Here is a 20,899-nt window from a genome sequence, read left to right as displayed (position 1 = left end):
AGAGTTGCCAGAGATGTCTTGTAAACATCTGCAGTAGATGTCTATTAGGTATCTAATAGACATCCTGTACCTTGTGAGTCACTGAGAGAAGGCCCTGGTTCGAATCCCTGCTGGATTGGGGATGGGTTCTCCCCGTGCATGTGTGGGTTTTCCTGTTTCTTCCCACAGTCCAAAGACCTGCTTCATTGGTTAATTGATTACTTTAAATTGTTCCTAGGACATTGAGTGTGAGTGTACATGGGGGTATGATTGTGTGGCCCAGTGACAGACTGGTGACCTGTCCAGGATGTACCTTGACTTCACCCAAGAGTAGCCGGGCCAAGCCATCCCTGTGATTCTGAAAGAGCTACAACAGGTTAAGAAAATTTGAATCAATTCTTATTAATTGTGTCTTTAAAATGTGCATGTTAGTTTTTAATGATGTTTGAGTATTTACAAGGGAAATGCAAGGGTAATTGCTCATGAATAGATGTTCTTGTGAAAAGTTTTTGTTTTTGTTAGGTTTATTCTGAAACTGTTATGAGTTTCATTAATTCTTTTTAATTCGTTTTTTTCTTTTCTTTTAGTAGAGAATATTATGGGATAAAGTATTCATCCATCTATCCATTTATCCACCCATCTCTCCCGTTGTGGATAACTTTTCTTTTAACTGTTCTAGATGTCTCCTCCTCTTCCAAATCCATTTTGAGTATGCAATCATTTAAATAAAACTTTTTATAACACTTGCCTCTCAGGTGCAAATATGTCAGTGAGATGTGCCTTTTTATCTTTTTTTTAAGAAATTGAAGTTCTCCAGGGAAGTACAAATGACAAGGCTAAGTGTAGAGAACTAATTATCTTCCCTGTTAGATGATATTTTGACATGATGTGTGAAAATTAATATCCTGGAGGGTATTACAGTAAATCACCATCAAACACATACTGATCTACATCCACACTCTGTGATTGAACATATTTGACACCAGTGTGTTCTCATATGGGCTCACTGGGCTGGTTTTCTTAGGTTATTCCTGGAGAGTTGGCAGAAGAATCTTTAAAAAAAAATAAAAAAAGTCCAGAGTTAACATTACAAAGATTTGCATGCTCTCATGGAGCCTTTTATAGGATTCAGAGCGGCAGAGCGTGTGTGAAACAGTTTACGGTTACCCACATTTGTGGGTGTGGACAAGTATTACTTTAGCCAGTCAATGTAATTTACATAGTTTTCAAAATCCACGGATCTTGAGCAGACCCCCCCTTTCCTCTTTGCCTTCCTGTGAAACATGCACAGCTGCAGGATATCTGTTTGTATGACATTCTGTGTGTGTTTTCTGGAGTGTGTGTCAAAAGGGAGGAAAGTCATTTCCTGTCAGAGAGTCTCCCACACAAATACCAAAAAAACACAAAAGTCCTTTCAGTGAAGACGATATTTTCTTATATTTGCTTTTAATGAATATCTAAAACTCTGTAAATTCAAACCCTTATCTATAGTAATAAGCTTAATTTTCTGTCTATTTTGTTTTATTTTGCTTAAAACATTAAAATGAATATTATCTCTGTGTGTGGACACAATAAAAAGTAAAAACAACCCAAACAGAGTGTTCAATAAAAATATTTGTAATGGTTTGACTTCAGCATTTAAGCTTTCATATCTACAGGTACAATATACCGTTTACTCTTGATTCTCTAACAACACATCAAACATATGGCATCACCTGAATGCACCTTGAATAACCTGAAAAACTTCTCATGATGCCTTTGCAGGCACATCATCACTCAAATATGCATACAATACTTCACAAACAATGACTCCTTCCCCAGCACCATTGTTTGCATAACTGGGAGTTCTTTCTTTTTAACCCTTGGGGGAAGTTTGGGTTACACGTTCTCCTCTCCCATTGTCGGTATGAATCCAAATTTTCTGTGTTTCTTCAAGAGGATGTTTTAGTAACTTCACTGGCAATGTTGTTTGCTATCTCAAGCAACTATGGAGCAACCTCCCCTTGAAAATATGATGCTGCAGACTAGGTGGAGCCATGTGTGGTATTTTACTTCATCCAATGGTTTCCATAAATGACAACATAATTGCTGTGTATTTTAATGCAACCGCTTCTAATAATTCATTGTGAAACTATGCTTGCCTGCACTGACGTAGCGTTTTCATGCTTTATGCTGCTTGGAATGTCAATAATACCTTAAAAAGTTACATTGAAAACAGGGGTGTGGGGAGAAATCATTTTGACAATATATCACGATTTTTTGTTTGGCGATACTATTTAATCAATTATATAGGAAAGTCCTAAAATGTCTTATTTTTGCTTTTCACCAACCACTAGTTGACAGCAGCCTCTTTGAGCAACTCTACACCACACCAGGACAACACCAGGCTGGTAAAAGTTCAGTCCGACTCGTGTTTTTTGTGGTTAGGAGACATGTACTAGTTTTTACTTGGGATACCAAACCGAAACTCTGTACTACATTGCTGCCAGTCTCATCAGATCAGATAAGAATGACTGAAGCAATCAAAACATATTAATATTCTGGTGGATTTTTTTTAAGTCAAATTATTTAAAAACGTGAAAAACTGTTCTGGGACATTTCACAATATGTATCGTATCATGAGACACATATCGGGATATGTATCGTATCGGCAAACTCTTTAATACACACCCTTATTAAAATATCCCCACAAAGATAAATACAAATAAATCTATTTTGTCTCAATTTCATCTTGTATAGGTGCAGAGACATATTTTCAACAATTATTTTTTAGTAGATAAATATTTAAACGTGTCTTTTTAAAAATTCTCTCTATAAAAAGTTATCAAGTAGTATACAAAAGGGAGATAGGTCATTTGAGAAACTGTAGGGGTGATGTTTCTGAAATTATTTGGTCAAAAGGTTTTATTGTGTTCATAAATTCAAATGCTTAATTACATTTTCTATGAAATGAGCCTTCTTTGAAAAATTGAAGTAAAAAAATGTTGGAAAAAAAGTAATTAGATTAAAAAGTAAGGCGGATTTCACCAATATTTTATTTAACATAAATCAACATCCTGTTTTGCATTTTTAAAGGAATGTGTGTGAATTTATTGTGTTTTATCTTAACCCCAAATTAATTATGAAGCTATTAAATAAATCTAAAAAATAATTTGGATACTATTATGAAAACTGTTTCTTCCAAAAGCCTCCTCTCAGCTAAACCTGCTAATAACAGCCATTAAAAAGCGGTGATCTGAAGGGCTGGGGAGTGAGCTGGTTGGCATGCCTGCGGTCTGAGGTCTGAGGCAGAGCTCTGATCCAGCTGTGGCTCGAGAACGTCGCGTCACTTCCTCAGCGCGCGCGCGCCCATCCCTCTGGAAAGACGAGGAAAAAAAAAAAAAAAAAAGAAACGACATCGAGAATTCACACGACGGCGGGAGAGGCGCGAGGGAAAAACGGAGCGAGGCGCAGAAAGCCAGATGAAAAAGTTGGACACAGAAGGGAGAGTCAACCAAAGAGAAGAAAACACGCTTTACAAGTCAGTAAGTAACTTTGTAAAACTTTATTGTATTATTACGTTTATCTGGTAAACGGCGCCGCTCCTGATATTCACCTAATGGCAGAGTGTTTTCAGCGGTCAAACTAAAGTTAGTCCACGGAGCAGTTACTTTAGGTATAAACCATTATTGTGTCTAGGGGGGTGGTGGTTCTGGAAGCCCCCTCCCCTACCAAATGAGCTTCTCCTGCTTTGGACACAGCAAACAGTTGTTAAATATAGTAGGAGGCTTATAAAGACCACTTTTTAAAGTTTAGTTATTAGTTTAATGTGATTTCTTTGGCATCCAGATGGATACCCCCCCCTTAAAAAACACTTTTAAAGCCCATATTTCCTCTTGAAGAGGACACTGTCTTGTTTTTGTCTGCCTTCTTCCCTGAGGGTAAAGAAAAGTATGTGCTAATGCTGCTCAGTCAGCTTTAGGTGCAAGTTTCAGCATGGCCTTCACAGGCCCACCGGTGCCAAAATGCTCAACGCTTCCCTACATTTCACAACTGGAGCGTTTATCAGGAAGTTAAGAGGGCTATCTCATTTTTGTGTTCTTTTTACGCCGTGTGAGGTCAAATAATGTTGTGGTTTTATGCTCTTCGCGTTTCTCTTACAGCCATGCCGCTCCACAAATCATCCCGGGCCCCTCGCCTCGACCCTACCATGATCTCGGCCCCTTTGGGGGACTTTCGACACACCATGCACATCGGGAGAGGTGGGGACGCCTTTGGCGACACCTCGTTCCTGTCCAAAGTGGACCCAAGTTCGGCCACTCCTGACCAGCCAGCTGCGGAGCCGGAGTTAGCGGTCAACCACAGTGGCCTCCATACGGATGTTCCTGGAAGCCCAGAGGACAATCAGCTCAAGCGCTCCGATTCAGAGTCTTCACTAACCCTGGACCTGGACTTGGATCTGGACCTGGGTCCGTCAATGCTCGGGGATGTATTGGGAGTTATGGACGGTTTAGCGCTTGACTCAAACAGTGACAATGTGTTGAGCCCCCAAAGCGGCTCCTTTATGGAGGTAAAGCAGTACAAAGGGGACATGAAGATGGCCACGAAGATGGACGTAAACGGTGATGGAACCCACGCGGGAGACGGCAGAATACCGGATGAGAACGGGATCAAGCCGAAGGGCTTACGGCCAAAGGTCCGATTCAGCGACAAGCGCGAGGAGATCATTCGCCAGGCGTCTGAAGAGGACGAAGGGCGAGCCTTTGATTGTCTGGATGAAGATCCGCCTGGTTCCCTGAGTCCAACCAGAGGTGAAACTCAGATCGGTGAAGCCAAGCTGGCCAATCACAAAGTAGATTTACCGCCCAGCCCGGCTTCATCACACAGCTCGGCAGAAGACGCTCCGCTGGACAGGAGGAGGCTGGACAGTGGCCACTCAGAGACTGACTCAGAGGAAGAGGAGGAGGAGGCAGGAAGAGGCTACACATTTGAAGACGAATTTGATGATGAAATTGGCCTATAGGAGATGGCTAATACTCCTCTTTAAAAACATATCAGTACTGTTAAGTAAAAAAATAAGTATTCTGTATTTTCTGAACACATCACCCAAGTATCATGCGAGAAGGAGACTTAGACAAAACCGATCTGTTCTCAAACTTTATGTAAAAGGACTACAAGCACAATACTCCTCAACTGGAAAACTTTTAGCTGCAAAGGTCACAGACGTCCCGATGACTTTATAAACAAAAAATGACATTGTGTGTAATCAGTGAAAAGATTGTAGCACTTTTGACTTTCATTCAGCTGCAGCTTCACTCCCAGACTGCAGCGCTGTGTAAAGTTTGTATTTCGGTCTCAGTAAAATAAGGTCTTTTTTTGTCTTATATCTGATATGTAATCTGTACACAGTTAGCACTGTTTATAGAACTTTTATGTGCCTTAAAGGGAGCTGTTTCCTATTGGACTACATGCTGTCAAGTGTCTTTAAAGTCATAATTGTTACTTTTTTTGTTTTCATCTGTTTGAAAGCTTTAGTCCTCAGAGACAGTCTTCATAAGTCTTTGTGAATTTGGTACATTCCAAATCAGGTGTTTTTGTTTATGCTTGATCACTTCTTCTTGGCGGGATGGGCTGGCAAAGACAATCATGGGATATATGTTTGTTTTGTAGATACATTCTACCTGTAAACCTTTTTTTTTTTGCTTAAAATAATTTCACAATGCTGTAAAAGATAGCATTCTGCTAAAAAAAATGTCTGTTTTTATCCTATAGATGACTACAGAGAAAACAATAAAGCAGTTATTGGGATTAAATAGAACTTGCCAGGGTTTCTCTGCAGAAATGTTCAGAAATCGGAGGATTTGGGCTTTAGTGGGAGTGGAAAAAGCAAAGAGCATCACATTGTTATGTCATCACCAAATATTTATTTGGGAACTAAGTATAGCTAAAACAGAGTCGCCGCACCCATTTTCTTGAAAACATCCAGTCTGGAAGGGCTAATTCTTCTTTTTATGATTTACTGAGCAATGCTACCATAACCCTGAAATATTTTTACTTACCAAATGTGAGTCTAAAAAACACTTAAAGCCAAAAATATAATACAAGGAGCACTAAAAGTTTAATTTGGACTCGCCCCTCTCCTCTTTATCACACTTTCAGACCACATTTAGCAGATAGGAGAGTATAATCTTATCTATAAGTGAACTATCAGAAACGTAAACTCTTAAAATCAGATTACCATCTGCGGCTTGTCTGTGCAGAGCAGCATCTTCCTTACATAATGCAGTTTCAGGTTTCATTTTTGGATCCACCAATGAACACGGCGAGGCTGTGTTGCCATTGTGATTCTGACGACTACGAACATCCAAGTTAGATTCTGGATTTGATCTTTACAGCTCAACAAATTGACAAAATTCTGTTGAAAATTGAACAAATAAATCTCCTTTGATGAGGCTTTGGGGCAAACTGGATTTAGGAGGACGCTCGTTTTGTTCTTCAAGTCTCTGGAGATGCTGGCTGAAGATGGATGCATTACAGTAAGTAAAAGTCAAACATTTGGGATCATGTTTTAAGAAACTTTTATGTTCTACTACAACAAAAATTCTTAGCATTGTATATGAGGCAAAGAGCAGGAGAAGACTAAAATATTTGTAAATCTGTAACGCTTAATACCAGGGATGTCTTACAAATTACATAGATATGCTATGTACATTATTACAAGGTCATTGAAAGGTTACTATTCGTGCATGCATGTTTTTGTATCGGCATAGATTGGAATTTATTTGCAGGGAAAAAGAGTGGTGCATGTGCATGCTCACGCTTTCACAATCCATGTTTTTATGCTCCAGGGATACATCTGTACTCATGGAAACGGGATAAACAAACATCTAACCCGTCAGACAGTAGTTAGAGTCCTACTAAAAGTGAAATGATTACACCGAGATCGTCCTGAACACGTTGAACCCTGACAGGGCCGTGGAGATCATGACGCCGGGGATTTGCGGATGCCAGTGGATCTCCTTGATCTCGGACTGACCCTGGTGCAGGAACAGGAGCTGCGGGGGAAGATCCTTCAGCCCCTCCACCCGGGCGCCCACGTCGCTCGACTCCACCGACAGGTCCCACTGGCTGACCACGTCGTCCGCTCCGGAGGCGGCGAACACGCTGGAGTCTGCGGGGCTCCACTCCACTGAGGTGATGGGGGCGCTGTGCTGCTTGAAGTTCGCCACCGGACGACCGGTCTGCAAGGTAGAATATTTCTCAGGTTACACAGAATCCCACAAATGTTTCCATTTTACTCCTCACTCGAAACTGCTAATCAAATCCACATTTCTCCTATTCTCACTCACTTTTATGTCTTCCCCAAGAATGATATATTTCTATTGTTTGCTTTTAAACCTTTTACAGGTTAGTGCTGTCTTATATTGCAGACCCAGAAGAGCCATATGCCTCACTGTCCATTTACTATTTGCTGCCCTTAGGAGCCAGACTTGAGCTTCTTCAGCTGCAATTCTGAAAATGCAGATCAAGAGGCCTGTAAATGTCAGCCTGGCATTTACACAGTTTGACCTTTTTCCCTCATTTCACTGTGGACACTGACCCAGAGGAAACTCTCCAAGTTGAAGATAAGATAAGATCAGATAATATAAGATAACCCTCAGTGGATAAATTTCCACATCACATGGTTATAGTTATATTATAGTTAAATCAAGAGAGCAAAACAACACAACCATAGTCCTGCTGTATGATAGGGTAGTATAACGGCTGGGCTCACAATGGTCACATAAAGATCTTAACACATAATGTCTAGAATGTCATGAAAACTATTCTTATAGAATCTTTAGGGATGGGTCAAACCACAGTTTCTGCAATAATCTGGGAGATTATTTTATGGCGTAATTACATAGTTTTCTATTTAGCAAGTTTAATGGGTTGTTGTGACGAGGGAAGAAATACCGTTCAGGTCAGTTAATTATCACTTAATGGCAATCCTGTGCAACAGATTTTTTTGTTGTTGTTGTCATTGCTACTAAAACACTAAAGTCCCCTAAGAACATCTTTTCATTTAATTCAAAAGTGGACTGTTAATTTCATTATTATGCCACTTTTGGGAAAAAAATAAAAGAACTTGTGTTTCAGCAGAGTAGTTCATCAGAAGTTCACCTATCATTTGTGGGCGGGACTGTTGGCACAGAGCAACCCCGGCCCCTCTTCCTGTTACCCATGACGTGTTTACAGACTCTCCTCCCCTCACAAACGTCAATATAACATTAGTGGCGTTACAGAAACTGGTGAGCAACATTGGAGCGATCCTGCAAACACATTCTCATGCCCAAGTCGTCACATGTTGACGTTTGCTTAAGGACTCCTCCGCGTCATTTTTTGATGTTTTGGGTGTCCCAAACTCGTCATTTTGGATGTGCTGACTATTCCTGAAATCAAAGGTCTGCAACCCTCGGGACATGGTACCGGATGCGGTGCTAGATGCGTCTGGTAACGGTACCCAAACCCAGTAATCTAAGGGCACTGAACACGAACCGGTACCAGGCGCGGTATCGGACCCTAACCTGGTACTGGTTTGCGTCCAGTCCCGGGTTAGGGCTAGGGTACCAGACGTGTCCCCAGGACCATTCCGCATCCGGTACCGAATCTTGTACCTCGTCTAGTACCGTCGCGGCCTGGGCCTCGAGACATGTCCAGTACCAAACCCCAATACCACAACTCTAACCCCACCTGACCCGAACTGGTACCAGATGCGGTATCAGACCCAACTTGGTACCGGACCGCGTCTGACACCGACTTGGTACCGGACTGGTACGCAGGGCGCGTCCAGTACTGGTTTGCCTCTGGTAACGCATTTAGGTACCGGTGCGCTCCGCGTCCCGGTACTGGACCGGTTTGTGGCCCAGAGGTTGGGGACCTGGGATTTAATGGGAATAGTGAGCACATCAAAAACAATGAGTTGGGGACACCCAAAACGTCACGCGGAGTAGTCCTTAACCAAACGCCAATATGTGACGCGTTGAGGATGAGAATCTGTAGATCCAGCCGTTTAGAGCCAGATGTCAGCCCGGACGAGGAAAACAAAGACGTACGTGGAATTATTCATCTACAAGTGGAGGCGTCAGAATAAAAAAATATATAAATTTCTTCTTCACATATGCCCTCCATCATCAGAGAAATACCACAAGAATATCATCTTACCTTAAATTGTCGCAGGTCCCAGACTTTTAGAAGCCCATCATCCCCGCCTGACAGGAGGAATGGTTCGCTCCTATTCCAGCTGATCACGTTGACGTCAGATGCGTGAGCTTCGTCCACTGAAAGCATTGAATTGGGCGGGGCGCGAATATCCCAAATACGAATAGACTGGTCCACAGAGCATGACGCAAAAACCTGAAAGCAGAACCTGCCTTCAGTGACTCAACAAGACGTAAAATATGTGCAGAGTACGACCCCATCAATCACTCTGACCACTGTCGTTTGTTTTCTGTGCTCCATACAAAAATTTTTTGGGTTCTAAATCCAACAGGAAATTGGGGCCAACTTTCATTAAGTTCCAAAAGTAAAAAGCAAACATCTGGAAACAATCCATAAACTAGTTTGGTGGGTAGTGAGAGTGAGAACAACTACCCTAGTCACACGTGTTAGTGGTAACACCTGGCAGCAGTAGTACCAGGAACTAGTTTAAATTCCAGTTCATCATTCCTAAACCACACCCTGTTCTTTCCATCAAACCCCTGTATGGAACAGGTGAGCTGCTTTAGACGTCCTGCTCTCTAATGAGGTTCAGCCAAATGATTCAAGGCTTTCACTTAAAGAAAACACCAAATTTCCCCTGAAAAGTGAACGCACTGACCACCAAACACCATCCAATTTGGCCAAACCCACACTATGACCGCTGCTGCACTTACTGTGGCTTCAGTGGGCGACCACTGCAGGTCCTCCACAGACTTGCTGTGAGAGCTGAAAGGCCTTTGGTCAATCTGCCATGCAGAGCCTCCTTCTCGTGGTTCCCACACGTGGATGTTCTTTTTGCAATCCCCGCTGACGAGACGACCTGGAAACACAACAGGCACCACGCTTAACCACAAGAAAGCTACATCTGCAACTCCTTAAAACAGACTGTTACCACACATCCCTCCTGAGCAGCTCCTGGACAAACAGTCCTGCATTTTTCATGTTATGTTATAAACAAGTGCTGCTCGGATTTTGGGACAAAGCAACAACAACAAAAAAAGCCAGTTTTATACGCTTGAAGCCTATAACACACACAAATCATGAATTACACACGCACAAATCGGGGTGATACTTTTTTCTCGTCATACCAAAGACACCCTCCACTGAGTCGACAGGAGCATTTCAACTAAGATTCACATGGACACTAACATTACATTTCATTCATTCTTGGATTTGACAGATTAGTTTGCAGAAGAAATAACTAGTGCTGTTGTGCAATCATTTTTTTGTGCAATTAATTAATTATGACTTGTAATTAATGAATCTAAGAGAATTTAAGAAGAAGGAGATGAGGAGGTACCACAGACAATTTAGACTTTAAAACAAACTTTTGATTCTTCATCTGGACAAAAACGAATTTAGCTTTAACTTCACATGATGTTTAAAAGAACAGTAAAGCAAAGATGGTTCAAACGGTGTAGCCGTTACCATGACAACACATGACACCACATTTTTAATAGTCCGCTTAAAAAAAACAATACTTTAAAGTACCAATAACTGATTTAATATTTGTTTTTTTATAAGTGACCATGGTATAACCTGGTCAATACCCTTCAAGGTACACATCGTGAAATTAATGGATGATGGGGAAGTAACACAAAAATGAGACTGACACGATTTAAAAAAGAAAAAAAAGCGCTATATTGTCTGTACTTAAATAATCACGACTAAAGGTAGAATTTACACCCATAGAATCAACACAAACTGATGATTATGCACAACGTTGTCGCTTAATGTGAGCTCTAAAAGAAGAAGTTGAGTTCTATCTTGAACGGTTGGTGACAGAGCCCCTTACCGGGTACTTTGGGGGACCAATCAACTGCGAAGCCTTCACTCATGTGTCCAGAGAAACTAAAGAGAGGTTTGGGTTCTTTCTGCTGCTGGATAAAAGCAGACATAGCAGCTGAGCTGTGGATGGCTTCCAGCTGAGGTCGGAGGTCAAATATTTCCACCTGTCCTTTCTCTGACCACACGGCAGCGAGGGACTGCTGCCCACACTGAGTAACCTGAGAATAAAGACAAAAGGCTTAGTATTTTTGGAAGAATAGAATAAACATCTATCTGTACAATTATTTTGCTGCAGATGAAGGAAAACCTACTCTAACTCGGTTAATTCCTCCATAGTGCGGCGTCATGGCCAGTTCCATCTGTGGCTTCTTGTTCTCATCTTCCTCCTCATCACTTTCCTCGTCGCTGCTCTCCTCCTCTTCGTTTTCCTTCTCCGTTCCGTGAAGGTTGTGCATGCGCATGACCAAAAGCCTGCAAAGAGTCGAATGCATTTAAATGCATAGGTGTGCAGGTGGCAGAAAAAGAAGACATAAACCCACACTGTGGCCTGTGCTCAACTCTTCATCGTGTTTTCTTTAGAACTTAAGAGTCTATATGATTTTCCAGCAAGGGGAGAGTTAGCAGGGAAATTACAAAGTGTGGTTTTACAAGTTCTTAAAACTGAAACGGGTAAGTGGAGAAATAAAAGCGTTGTGGTTTTTCTTTTTGCTGTCTGTGTCTCTCATCCATGCATCAGTGCATGCTAATGGTAGAAAAGAAGAAGATAAAGCACTCTAGAATCAGATCAATAAGGTATGGAATAGGAAGCTTTTATTATATTAAGCACAACAAATTTAATAGCACATAAGCACAGTCAGTGTATTTTGAAAACTGCAGGTTTTTTTTTTTTATTTTCCACAGAGACAGACTAACTTTGGCTCAGAGTCTTTAAAGAGCGAGCCGTCACTGAACTCTTGTGAATGTTGGGAGCGCCCGTGAACGCCTGTCTCTCATCTATTCTTTTCAAATGTTGTTTTTCTTCTGCAGCCAGTTCAACATGTTCTTTCAGCAACAGGTCGGTCTGTGACGGAGAGGTCGCTCTGACTGACTGATGGCTTTATGGAAGAAGGTGCAGATGAGACACACTGAGGGTACATACCTCACATTAACAAAACAAACACACTGTCATCGTTTAAGCAGAAAGACATTCTTCCAAATCTAAAGACAGTATTTTATGATGAATTATATCTACAAATGACTTTTTTTTTATTAAAAATGTGCAAAAGTTAACTTTTATGAGTGTAGTCTGCAACTTGCAGTTGATTTTTTTTTAAATTTTTGTGTGAGTTGTCAGTTTTATTTTATATATAACAATATTCAACTAGTCAGCCCAAGATGCAACAAAGGATGCACATAAAATATGTTAGCAAAAAATGTGTGGTTGCTATTATTCTGATAGAGTGGGTAGTATAGTATAGTGTGAATGCTGGAAAACTCAATAAACTTGAAAATTAAATCTAACTTATTTAAAGATGAACTCCATCCATGAAGGATAGTCCGGCTACATCAGCGGTAGATTTTAATGCAAAATGTAATCTGACAGTCTGTTCTCAGCTGAGACAGATCAAAGAGCGCTCCATAGTTCTGTGGATGATTGCAGAAAGTTTTACTGGTGCTCCTGAAATCTCTGGGGGTCGAGGAGGGTGATAAACACTAGTTTTTCATGGTCTTGAAAGCTGATTTTTGTCTGGAGAAATGATATTGTCTGAAGTCCTGCTGGTTCATGCAGCTCAATGCGTTCGGAACAACCGTGATGCGTTCAGTGGCGGCGTGGAAGTTTTCATCCTGGCCCCTTTGTCATTCAACATTGTCGAAAACTCTGTTCTTGCCAGACAGAACTACTGGAAGGTTAGATGTGGTGAGAAAATCATTTTTCTGTTGTGACAGGCTTGCTAGCTCCGGGGTTAGTTGGCCCCCCTTTTTTGACGATGTCCAATTTTTCCATAAAAGTCCATCTTAAGAATAGCTTTTACAAAAAATCCGCAACTAAATCAACTTCTCCACCTTCTTCTATTGTTAACTGCAAAAGAGCAAGTAGTTAAAGCAAAAATCAAATGCAGCTACTGCCTACAGTCTGCAGAACAGAAGAAATTAGCTTTTGGTAGCTTTGACCACCAATCAGAGGCAATTATGTCATCTTCCATCCTCATGAAGCTACAGAGACCAACTCATTCTGATTGGTTGAAGCTAAATCCATTTAGTCCATATTCGGCTATGGTTTAAACAGCAGTTTAAACACAGGCTGTATGAGTGTAAGGGAAACTTTCATGAACCTAGCAACACGTGAGCGCTAAAATCTGATTGGTTAGAAACTTTCATGTAAAAAAAAACGGTCTGACAGCAGCGCGGTCGATGCGTCGGGCTATGAGAGAAACTGACCGAACAGTTGAAATGATCTAAAATATATTTTGGACAAATTTAAAGAAAAACACTTCTCCATGACTTAGACACTTCTTTCCAGATGACTTTAGGCCTTCACTAAAGGATCTGCAGGCAACTATAAAAAGCTTCAGCTCGTACTCTTAGATTACCACTCTAAAGTGTCAAGGTTTTTTTTTTCCTTTTGGGGATAATTTGGCATTTTGCAATTAGTTTGGCAACAAGCTAGATATTATGGCTTTTTTTTTCATTGTTTCCCACTTATTTGGAACTTAGCTAATATTTTAGCATTACGCTAGCTGTTTTGGCTAAATTAGACATTTCTTTTTTTTTTTGGCTAATTTGGAATTTAGATAATTCTTTAGCTTTATGCTCGCTGTTCTGGCTAAATTGGAAAATATTTTTCCAGTTTAACATTTAGCTAACATTGTAGCAAGCTTTCAGCTTTAGCAATTTCACCCATAAGTTTCAGCATTTCCAGCATTCAGCTTACAACATTCACAGTAGCAATACTGCAGGTCATATAGCTAGTTAATTTATTTGTTCACTGATCAAATCAAATCATTTTAATCAAGCTACTATAGAGAAAATAACTCCCTCTAGATTGTTGATGACAATTGTTTTATGTATTTAGAACCTCTTTCAGAACAACTTATATAAAAACAACTATATAATTTCCCCTTTATGGAGTCAATACAGTTTTATTCTATTCTATTCTTTTCATGGGTCTGTAATTTAAATTTGAAATGATATGTATAACAGTAACTATAGTGCATTATTTGTATGGAAACAACAAATTAAAAAATCATTTGTTGTATTTACTGTGTGACTAGATAGCATTTCATTAAAATAGATATACAGCTTATAATGGTTTATAGAAATGTGAATCCAAATATTTAACTGTACATTTGAATAATTGATCATATTCAGAGTTGTTTTTAAACTTATTAATTAATAATTAGCAATAAAAACATTGATCTTTTCCTGTCTACTCCTCCTTTTGCTGCTTGTCATCTAATGAACACTTGTATTGTTAGTAAGGTAGAATAATGATCATTTAAAAAGGAAATGCATCAGTCTGCCATTTCCTGGAACTTGCACCCCACCTTCATATTTATACAAAGAGATTTGATCAAACTACACTTGTGAGATGCATTATGAATGTGTTACTTAATAAAACTAAATGTATAGTATTAAAAAGAGAAGAATCTACAGTTCTACACCATCCCCAATTTTTTCTTGTGAGGGCTGTATGACTTTTGTCTTCTCTGATGCGAGTCTGAGGTGTGTATAAAGGTAAACATATAGCATGTAGAAGATTGATTGACATGGCCTCCAGCCAATCAGGACACAGAATAGAAAAAAATAAGCCTGCATTACTGTACTGAAAGAATCAGTGAGACTGTGACAGGTGAACTGTGATGCAGAAAGAGCACACTGGATTCTGTTCAGTTTGACGGGGATTTTGGGGGGTTCAGATAGGACAGGGGTCTGCAACCTGCGGCTCCAGAGCCACATGTGGCTCTTTTATCTCTCCATGTGGCTGAAGAAAAATAAAATAATAATTTTCAAAAGTTTGGAGATGTTATTTTAGCAACATGCTAACATTTTGGCTAATGTTTTCTACTGGGGTTTTTAGGCTAATTTAGAGTTTAGATTCTATTTTATCAACAGGCTATAATTTTTGACTAATTTAGCTTTTGAGGAATTTTATGCTAATTTGGGGTCTAGCTAATAATTTAGCAACATGCTGATGTTTTAGGAATTTTATGCTAATTTGGGGTTTAGCTAATAATTTAGCAACATGCTGATGTTTTAAGTTAATTTGTTATCTACTGAAATTTTTGGGATAATTTAGAGTTTAGCTTCTATTTTAGAACTAGGCTAACTTTTTTGACTAATTTAGTTTACTGATGAATTTAAGGCCATTTAGGAGTTCAGCTAGGAATTGAGCAACGAGCTAGCTTTTTTTTTTTTATTTCTAATAAAATTATTCATGCAAGTTTGGAGTGAAGCTGATATTTTAGCAATATGCTAACATTTTTGGCCAATTTATTATTTATTGGAGTGTTTAGGCTAATTTAGAGTTTGAATTTTGTTTTAGGAACATGCTAACATTTTTGGCTGATTTAATTTACTGAGGAATTTTATGCTAATTTAGAGTTCAGCTAGTAGTTAGACAACGATCTTTTTCGCTAATTTGGCCTCTACTAAAGGTAAAAATGTTTTAAAAAAATCCCATATTGAGAAATGCTAGTTTATTTTTATATTTTTCCTTTTGTTCGTCCCAAAAAATAAACATAATTCATATAAAAAAAAAAGATGGTTATGAATGCAAATCCAAATTTTTTAAAGGTTCCTTCTAGGTTTTGATCAGTAGAAAATGAGCCCAAATGGCTCTTTTACTGTTAAAGGTTGCCGACCCCTGAGATAGGAGCACAGACTGCAGAGGAGTGTGATAAAATGTCACTTTCTATGGCGGTCTCAATCGCCTGGCAAAATTGAAAGAGAAACTTTATGGTGGGTTATCAATGCACAACTGGACTTTATCCTAGAGGATAAATCCTGAAGGCTTCCAGGATCTAAAAGAAGTTGGTATTCAAACAGATTATTTTCTCAATCTTCTTTTGGAGCTCAAACATTAGTTAGTTTTTGGGCCTCCTGTAGCCTTCTAAATCGTTAAGTAAAACTACAAACCGACGTAAACATTGACTTTGAATAACTCCTCTGTAAAGATCCTCCGTGTCGCACAGCTCGAGCTTCACATCTGTCAGTTCAAAATGTTGTTCAGTGACATCTAATTACCATTCCTTTCATTACATAACTCAAGAAAAACGGGGTTGGTCACAGCAATCATTTCAAAAATGTGGGTTTGAGTGTTCAGGCTGCTTTGTACTTCCAAACATGTTTTTTTTTAAGTTGTGGACACCAACCATAAACTGTATTTATCAAAGTACGGCGTTCCTTCTGGAGATTTCTGTCACGCCGACACCAAAACCATGGCGTCACGGTTTTATTTTTTAAGTAGTCTTTTACTTGAGCTTAATTATTAAAGTGGTAGTTAAGGAGCAAAGCCACTGACCCGAACAGATGAAGCAGAGGTTGATAAATGTTTAACTTTAATTTTACTGTTTTGACTGCAAAGAAGACCTGGATTTAGGTGTGCTCGAAGACTTTGTTTGAATACCGACAATAAAATAATTCCAGAGGCCACAGTATCAGATTCAAAGTTTATTCTTATTTTTTTTAAACAGGTCAAATCTGTATTTTCATCCTACAAATAAAAAATCTACAATAAAGACATGAACTGTGGAGTTTAATCCTGAGTAATTATTGGATATCTTACATGTATTTCTGCTTAAGTAATTTTATTTTAAAGTATTCCAATGCTTACTTATGTTTAATTTCTGATCACCCTACTTTTTGTGGTTGCTCGTGTTATTTAGCTTTCACAAAAATGTGAAAAGATATATTAATTCAATTTATTGATAACAGAAATTGAAAGCTGACATTTACTAGGCCACAATTATTAATGTCAGTAAAGCTCCTGTATTGGGATCAGACTGTATTCAGTTTTTAGAGTTAAACAATGACAGAAATCTGTTTTAACGACAAATATTTGTTAGAATAATCTAAGATAAATGTTGTAAACGCTTGAGCTTTAGCTAAAGAACAAAAAATATACGCAATTACAATAATAATTATTATCAGATATAACATTTAATAAGCACAATACTGTTGGGTAGTTATGGTTTTCATACAGAAGAAGGTTTTACTCTCACTGCTCTTATTAAAGATGCTTTACAATCAAATTTGTAGATTCTAGTCTGGTAGAAAATGCTCCACTTTTGGTTCCAAAACACTAAAGACGACCTGTCCTTATACATGCATCAAATATCTATTTTATCAATTCAGTTTTTCATTTCAGAAAAACAAGGACTACAGAAGTCACCTTAACAAAACATGTAATTGAATTAAGAAAAAAGATTAAATATTACTATCTTGTTATTCAGAAAATGGTTGTTATGTTCTGATTTGGATTTTGAAGAAAACAATATTATCTTCTTTTTCCCAGCAAAAAAACTACATTTCAAATTAAAATCTTGCAGTTAGATATGTTTAGTTTCATCATTAAATGTTGCAGTTAGCATTGCGATTATCAGAAGAAATCATGCAATTAAAGGTTTTAATAGAAGTCTAGCATTGGTATAAAAATAGTACAAAAAGTAAGAAAACGTGCATTCCTTGATAATACTTTAAAAAATATGGATTTCCTGTTAATGGCACCGAAATTTTAAAGAATGTAAATTTGTGAGGTGAAACAGAAAGGTTTAAATTAAAAAATATATATCCACACCTAGACTATGTATAGTGCTGTTGCAGTCTGGAACCAGTGGCTCCTCCATTGTGGATCTGGTTAAAGAAAAAGTAACTACAACGTTAAAAGTAAGTGAGTACTAAAGTAAAAACAAACTAAAATGTATTAAACTCATTCAGAAACTGTTGAAGGACAGTATATATTACAATATTAAAACATTTTGACAGATTTTTGTGCACTGTGTGCCACGAAAAAAATCAATTGGAGGTCAGGATTAAAGCGCACCAAATTAGAAGGAGGATTTTTCAGTAAAAAAAAAAAAAGTAAAAAATTCAGTGCTAAAATATATGCTAGAGTTCACTTTATCTCTTATTTATTTTGGCAAGTTAGATTTGAAAATTGACGACTCAGATGAATCACAAAAAGTATAATTGTGGGTTATTTTTTTGTAATAAATGTTTACATTACACTATTTACTGCAACAATTTCTGCACTAAGATGATTCTATGTGACATAGGGTGTCTTTTATTTTGAAAGGACGTCATGTGAACCTATTTTATATTGCGATAAAAGTTTTTTTTTTTTTTTAACTTACCGGTATGCCTAAAAAAAATGTTAATTTTTATGGACCATAATAGCAGTAATAACATAAATACAAATCAGAGTCTTCTTTCCCTCAAGGGTGAAATCAGGCTTTGTGGCTCCTACTGGGTTGTGGTCAGTTAGAAATAAACCAGCGACAAAAACATCCAAGTTGACTGATGTGGAACAAAAGCTGGTAGGAGGACGGAAAGGCTGTTACACAACAGCGTCACCAACATGAGGAGGGGTTACCATGCTGTTGTGGCTGTAAATGGTTCTGAGGCACTGATACTCTTGTTGCTGCCATTTTTAACTCTTAAATTGCCTAAATATCTTTACATTTTAATTTAAATCCAGCAAACATTAGACACCAGTTGTCAGAGTGAGCTGCTGTTTGCAAATGAGATCTGGGAACTTTTCTGTCATAATGCCCATATGCTAAACACAAATGTCCTTGTTTTTGTATTATATATAAGTATATACAAATGAGGCTAAAGTTACTTCTATCTGCAGAGGAGATTTGAAGTCCATTGAGAAGGTGCTGGATATGGGTGTAGACAAAACTGACATCCACCCCCTGAACTCTATGGAGGCTCAGACACATTTACACTTTGATGCCCTCCAGGAAAGAATGCTACCCAGTTCTCAGACTTCACAACACATCACTGCAGAGAGGACTACGGTGGCCCTGAAGTGCAAAAACATATAAAAGACCACAACAATTAAAAAAGAAAAACAAATAATAATAAAAACAATATTACAATTTAGAAAACAAAACAAAATCCCCCCCAGAATGAAAGAAAATAAAAAATAAAAGATTTGAAATATAAAAGTATTTTTCAGAAATCAAAATTAAATGTTAAAAAAATAAAAATAATAAGCTGGTAATATGGTACATTGCTGATTGGATGATGACGTTTGATTTTTGACCTTGGAGTTGTTTCAAATGCATCTTTAATGTCTGCATACTTGTAAAAGTTTTATGATTAGTGTGTGGAGCAGATCCAGTATGGCTTCAAGCCAAATAACTTTCAGTTAAAATGATTGACAAATGCTATCCAGTCAGTGATGTCACATAGTATTTACCTTTTCTGGGGATTTATTTATTTTTTCTTACTGGAGCAATACATATCGTGTGGGCAAAAATCTAAAAAATTTCTCTTCTATCGTTTTTAATTGTTTCTTTTTTATTGCTGGAATTTTGTGCAAAGACGTGTTTTCCTATTAAGAAACTGGAAATTGTTGTGCTCTTTATAAAATGTTTATCATTTGTAACTATTCAGTTAAATAATAAAGTACCGGTATAAGAAAAGTATGACATTTTTGTCATTTCCCCCCCAGAGAATAACTGAAAGTATACTTTATTTTGGTATATTGTAATATAAATCGTTATTGTGATCATAGTTTTTTTTCCCCTTAACACCCTATTTTTTTACTGGAATTTACTTTTGTTTGCCAAAAGGTTTAATTGTATTCCATTTCTTTTTTTAAAACTTGTTTTATTTTCTGGAATGTTGTTTTGGTTTCTGGAATTTAGTTTTAGTTTGTGGAGTTTAGTTTTGGTTTGTATTTTTTTTTTATTTATTTTTTTTTTACGTTTTTTGCTTTGAGGGATTTACAGATGTGATTTGAACTTCAGGGCCACCGTAGATTAAAGCGCAACACACAGTAAACATTTAAATTTTATCTGCAATATGTTTGTCCGTGGGAGTGAATTTATGACCTTTGCTCTTGTAATTTTTTTATTGCTGCGGATCAATAAAGTTTGCTTTATTTTGGCCGGTACCTGTTCTTCTGAGCGGTGTCGGCCTGCGTGCCCGCGCACAGCAGCATGGACAGAGGAAACTGCCCCCTTCCTTCCCCGTCTCCATCCTTCACCACATCGAAGCTCAAACATGGAGAACCTGAAGAAACGCAAAAACATTTAATGCTAGCTGAAAGTGTGCACACGCGCCTTTGTTTACCTGCGTCAACTCGCCTGTTTGACACTCGTGGTACATGCGGTACGCGGAGCGGTCCATTTCCAGCTCCTCCCCGGCCTGAAGCGGCTCTATCCCGGGCACATATATCTTCTTTTCTTCCCCATCCCCTTCTTCTTCCATTTCTTCTCCTCCATCGCTGCCCGCTTCGTCCATCTCCTCCTCTTCTTCACCAGGCGCGTGTTCTCCGGGCGCGGACATCTTGGTATTGTACTTCCGGTTTGACGCTGAGTGAGCGGCCACGTGGTTAAAGCACCTCTTCGTCTGCTGGCTGGGCAGCGTTCCCCCTTTCCCCTCTCCCCCCAGTCGTTTACGGGAATTCAGCTGACCTCTTTGGCTGCTGGTCCTGTGCTGCCAGGAAAACTCAGAACGGATTCTCAATCATGACCGGAGATAACAGGGATTTCTCACACAAATCTTCAGTCACACTTGTCTCAAAAGCATATCCGTTTCTGATGATTCATTGCTTATTTCATCGTGTGTATTTAATATATTATGCAATTAAAATAAGTACTGTCCATATAAAGAAAAATAGCTGGATCTCTCAACCATCATAAATATATAACAAAAGTGTCTCTGAACCATCCTCATTATCAAATCTGTTTCCGTGAAAACA

The 20,899-nt window shown here is 38.6% G+C and overlaps 2 protein-coding genes across 3 annotated transcripts; one reads left to right on the top strand and one right to left on the bottom strand.

Annotated features, from left to right (window-relative positions):
• Positions 1 to 2,992: 2,992 nt before the first annotated feature.
• cdc42ep5 (CDC42 effector protein (Rho GTPase binding) 5) lies at positions 2,993 to 5,756 on the top strand. Of its 2 annotated transcripts, none has more exons than XM_024267291.2 (2): positions 2,993 to 3,499; positions 4,122 to 5,756. In XM_024267291.2, the coding sequence occupies exon 2, from the start codon at positions 4,124 to 4,126 to the stop codon at positions 4,979 to 4,981; it is 858 nt and encodes a 285-aa protein (XP_024123059.1). In that variant the 5' UTR covers positions 2,993 to 3,499; positions 4,122 to 4,123; the 3' UTR covers positions 4,982 to 5,756. The 2 variants fall into 2 exon arrangements, with proteins under 2 accessions (XP_024123059.1, XP_024123058.1); XM_024267290.2 differs by having other exon boundaries at positions 3,005 to 3,503.
• A 106-nt stretch (positions 5,757 to 5,862) lies between these two features.
• Positions 5,863 to 20,568, bottom strand: grwd1 (glutamate-rich WD repeat containing 1). Its single transcript, XM_024267288.2, has 7 exons — positions 20,283 to 20,568; positions 20,091 to 20,208; positions 11,298 to 11,457; positions 10,994 to 11,204; positions 9,873 to 10,018; positions 9,163 to 9,354; positions 5,863 to 7,199 (listed from the first exon to the last, which is right to left on the bottom strand). The coding sequence occupies exons 1-7, from the start codon at positions 20,482 to 20,484 to the stop codon at positions 6,891 to 6,893; spliced, it is 1,338 nt and encodes a 445-aa protein (XP_024123056.1). The 5' UTR covers positions 20,485 to 20,568; the 3' UTR covers positions 5,863 to 6,890.
• Positions 20,569 to 20,899: the final 331 nt, after the last annotated feature.

Source organism: Oryzias melastigma, linkage group LG16 (assembly GCF_002922805.2).
Source record: "Oryzias melastigma strain HK-1 linkage group LG16, ASM292280v2, whole genome shotgun sequence".
Classification (NCBI taxonomy): Eukaryota; Metazoa; Chordata; class Actinopteri; order Beloniformes; family Adrianichthyidae; genus Oryzias; species Oryzias melastigma.
Note: the sequence above shows the minus strand (reverse complement) of the source record. Positions and strands in the feature narration are given on the sequence as shown.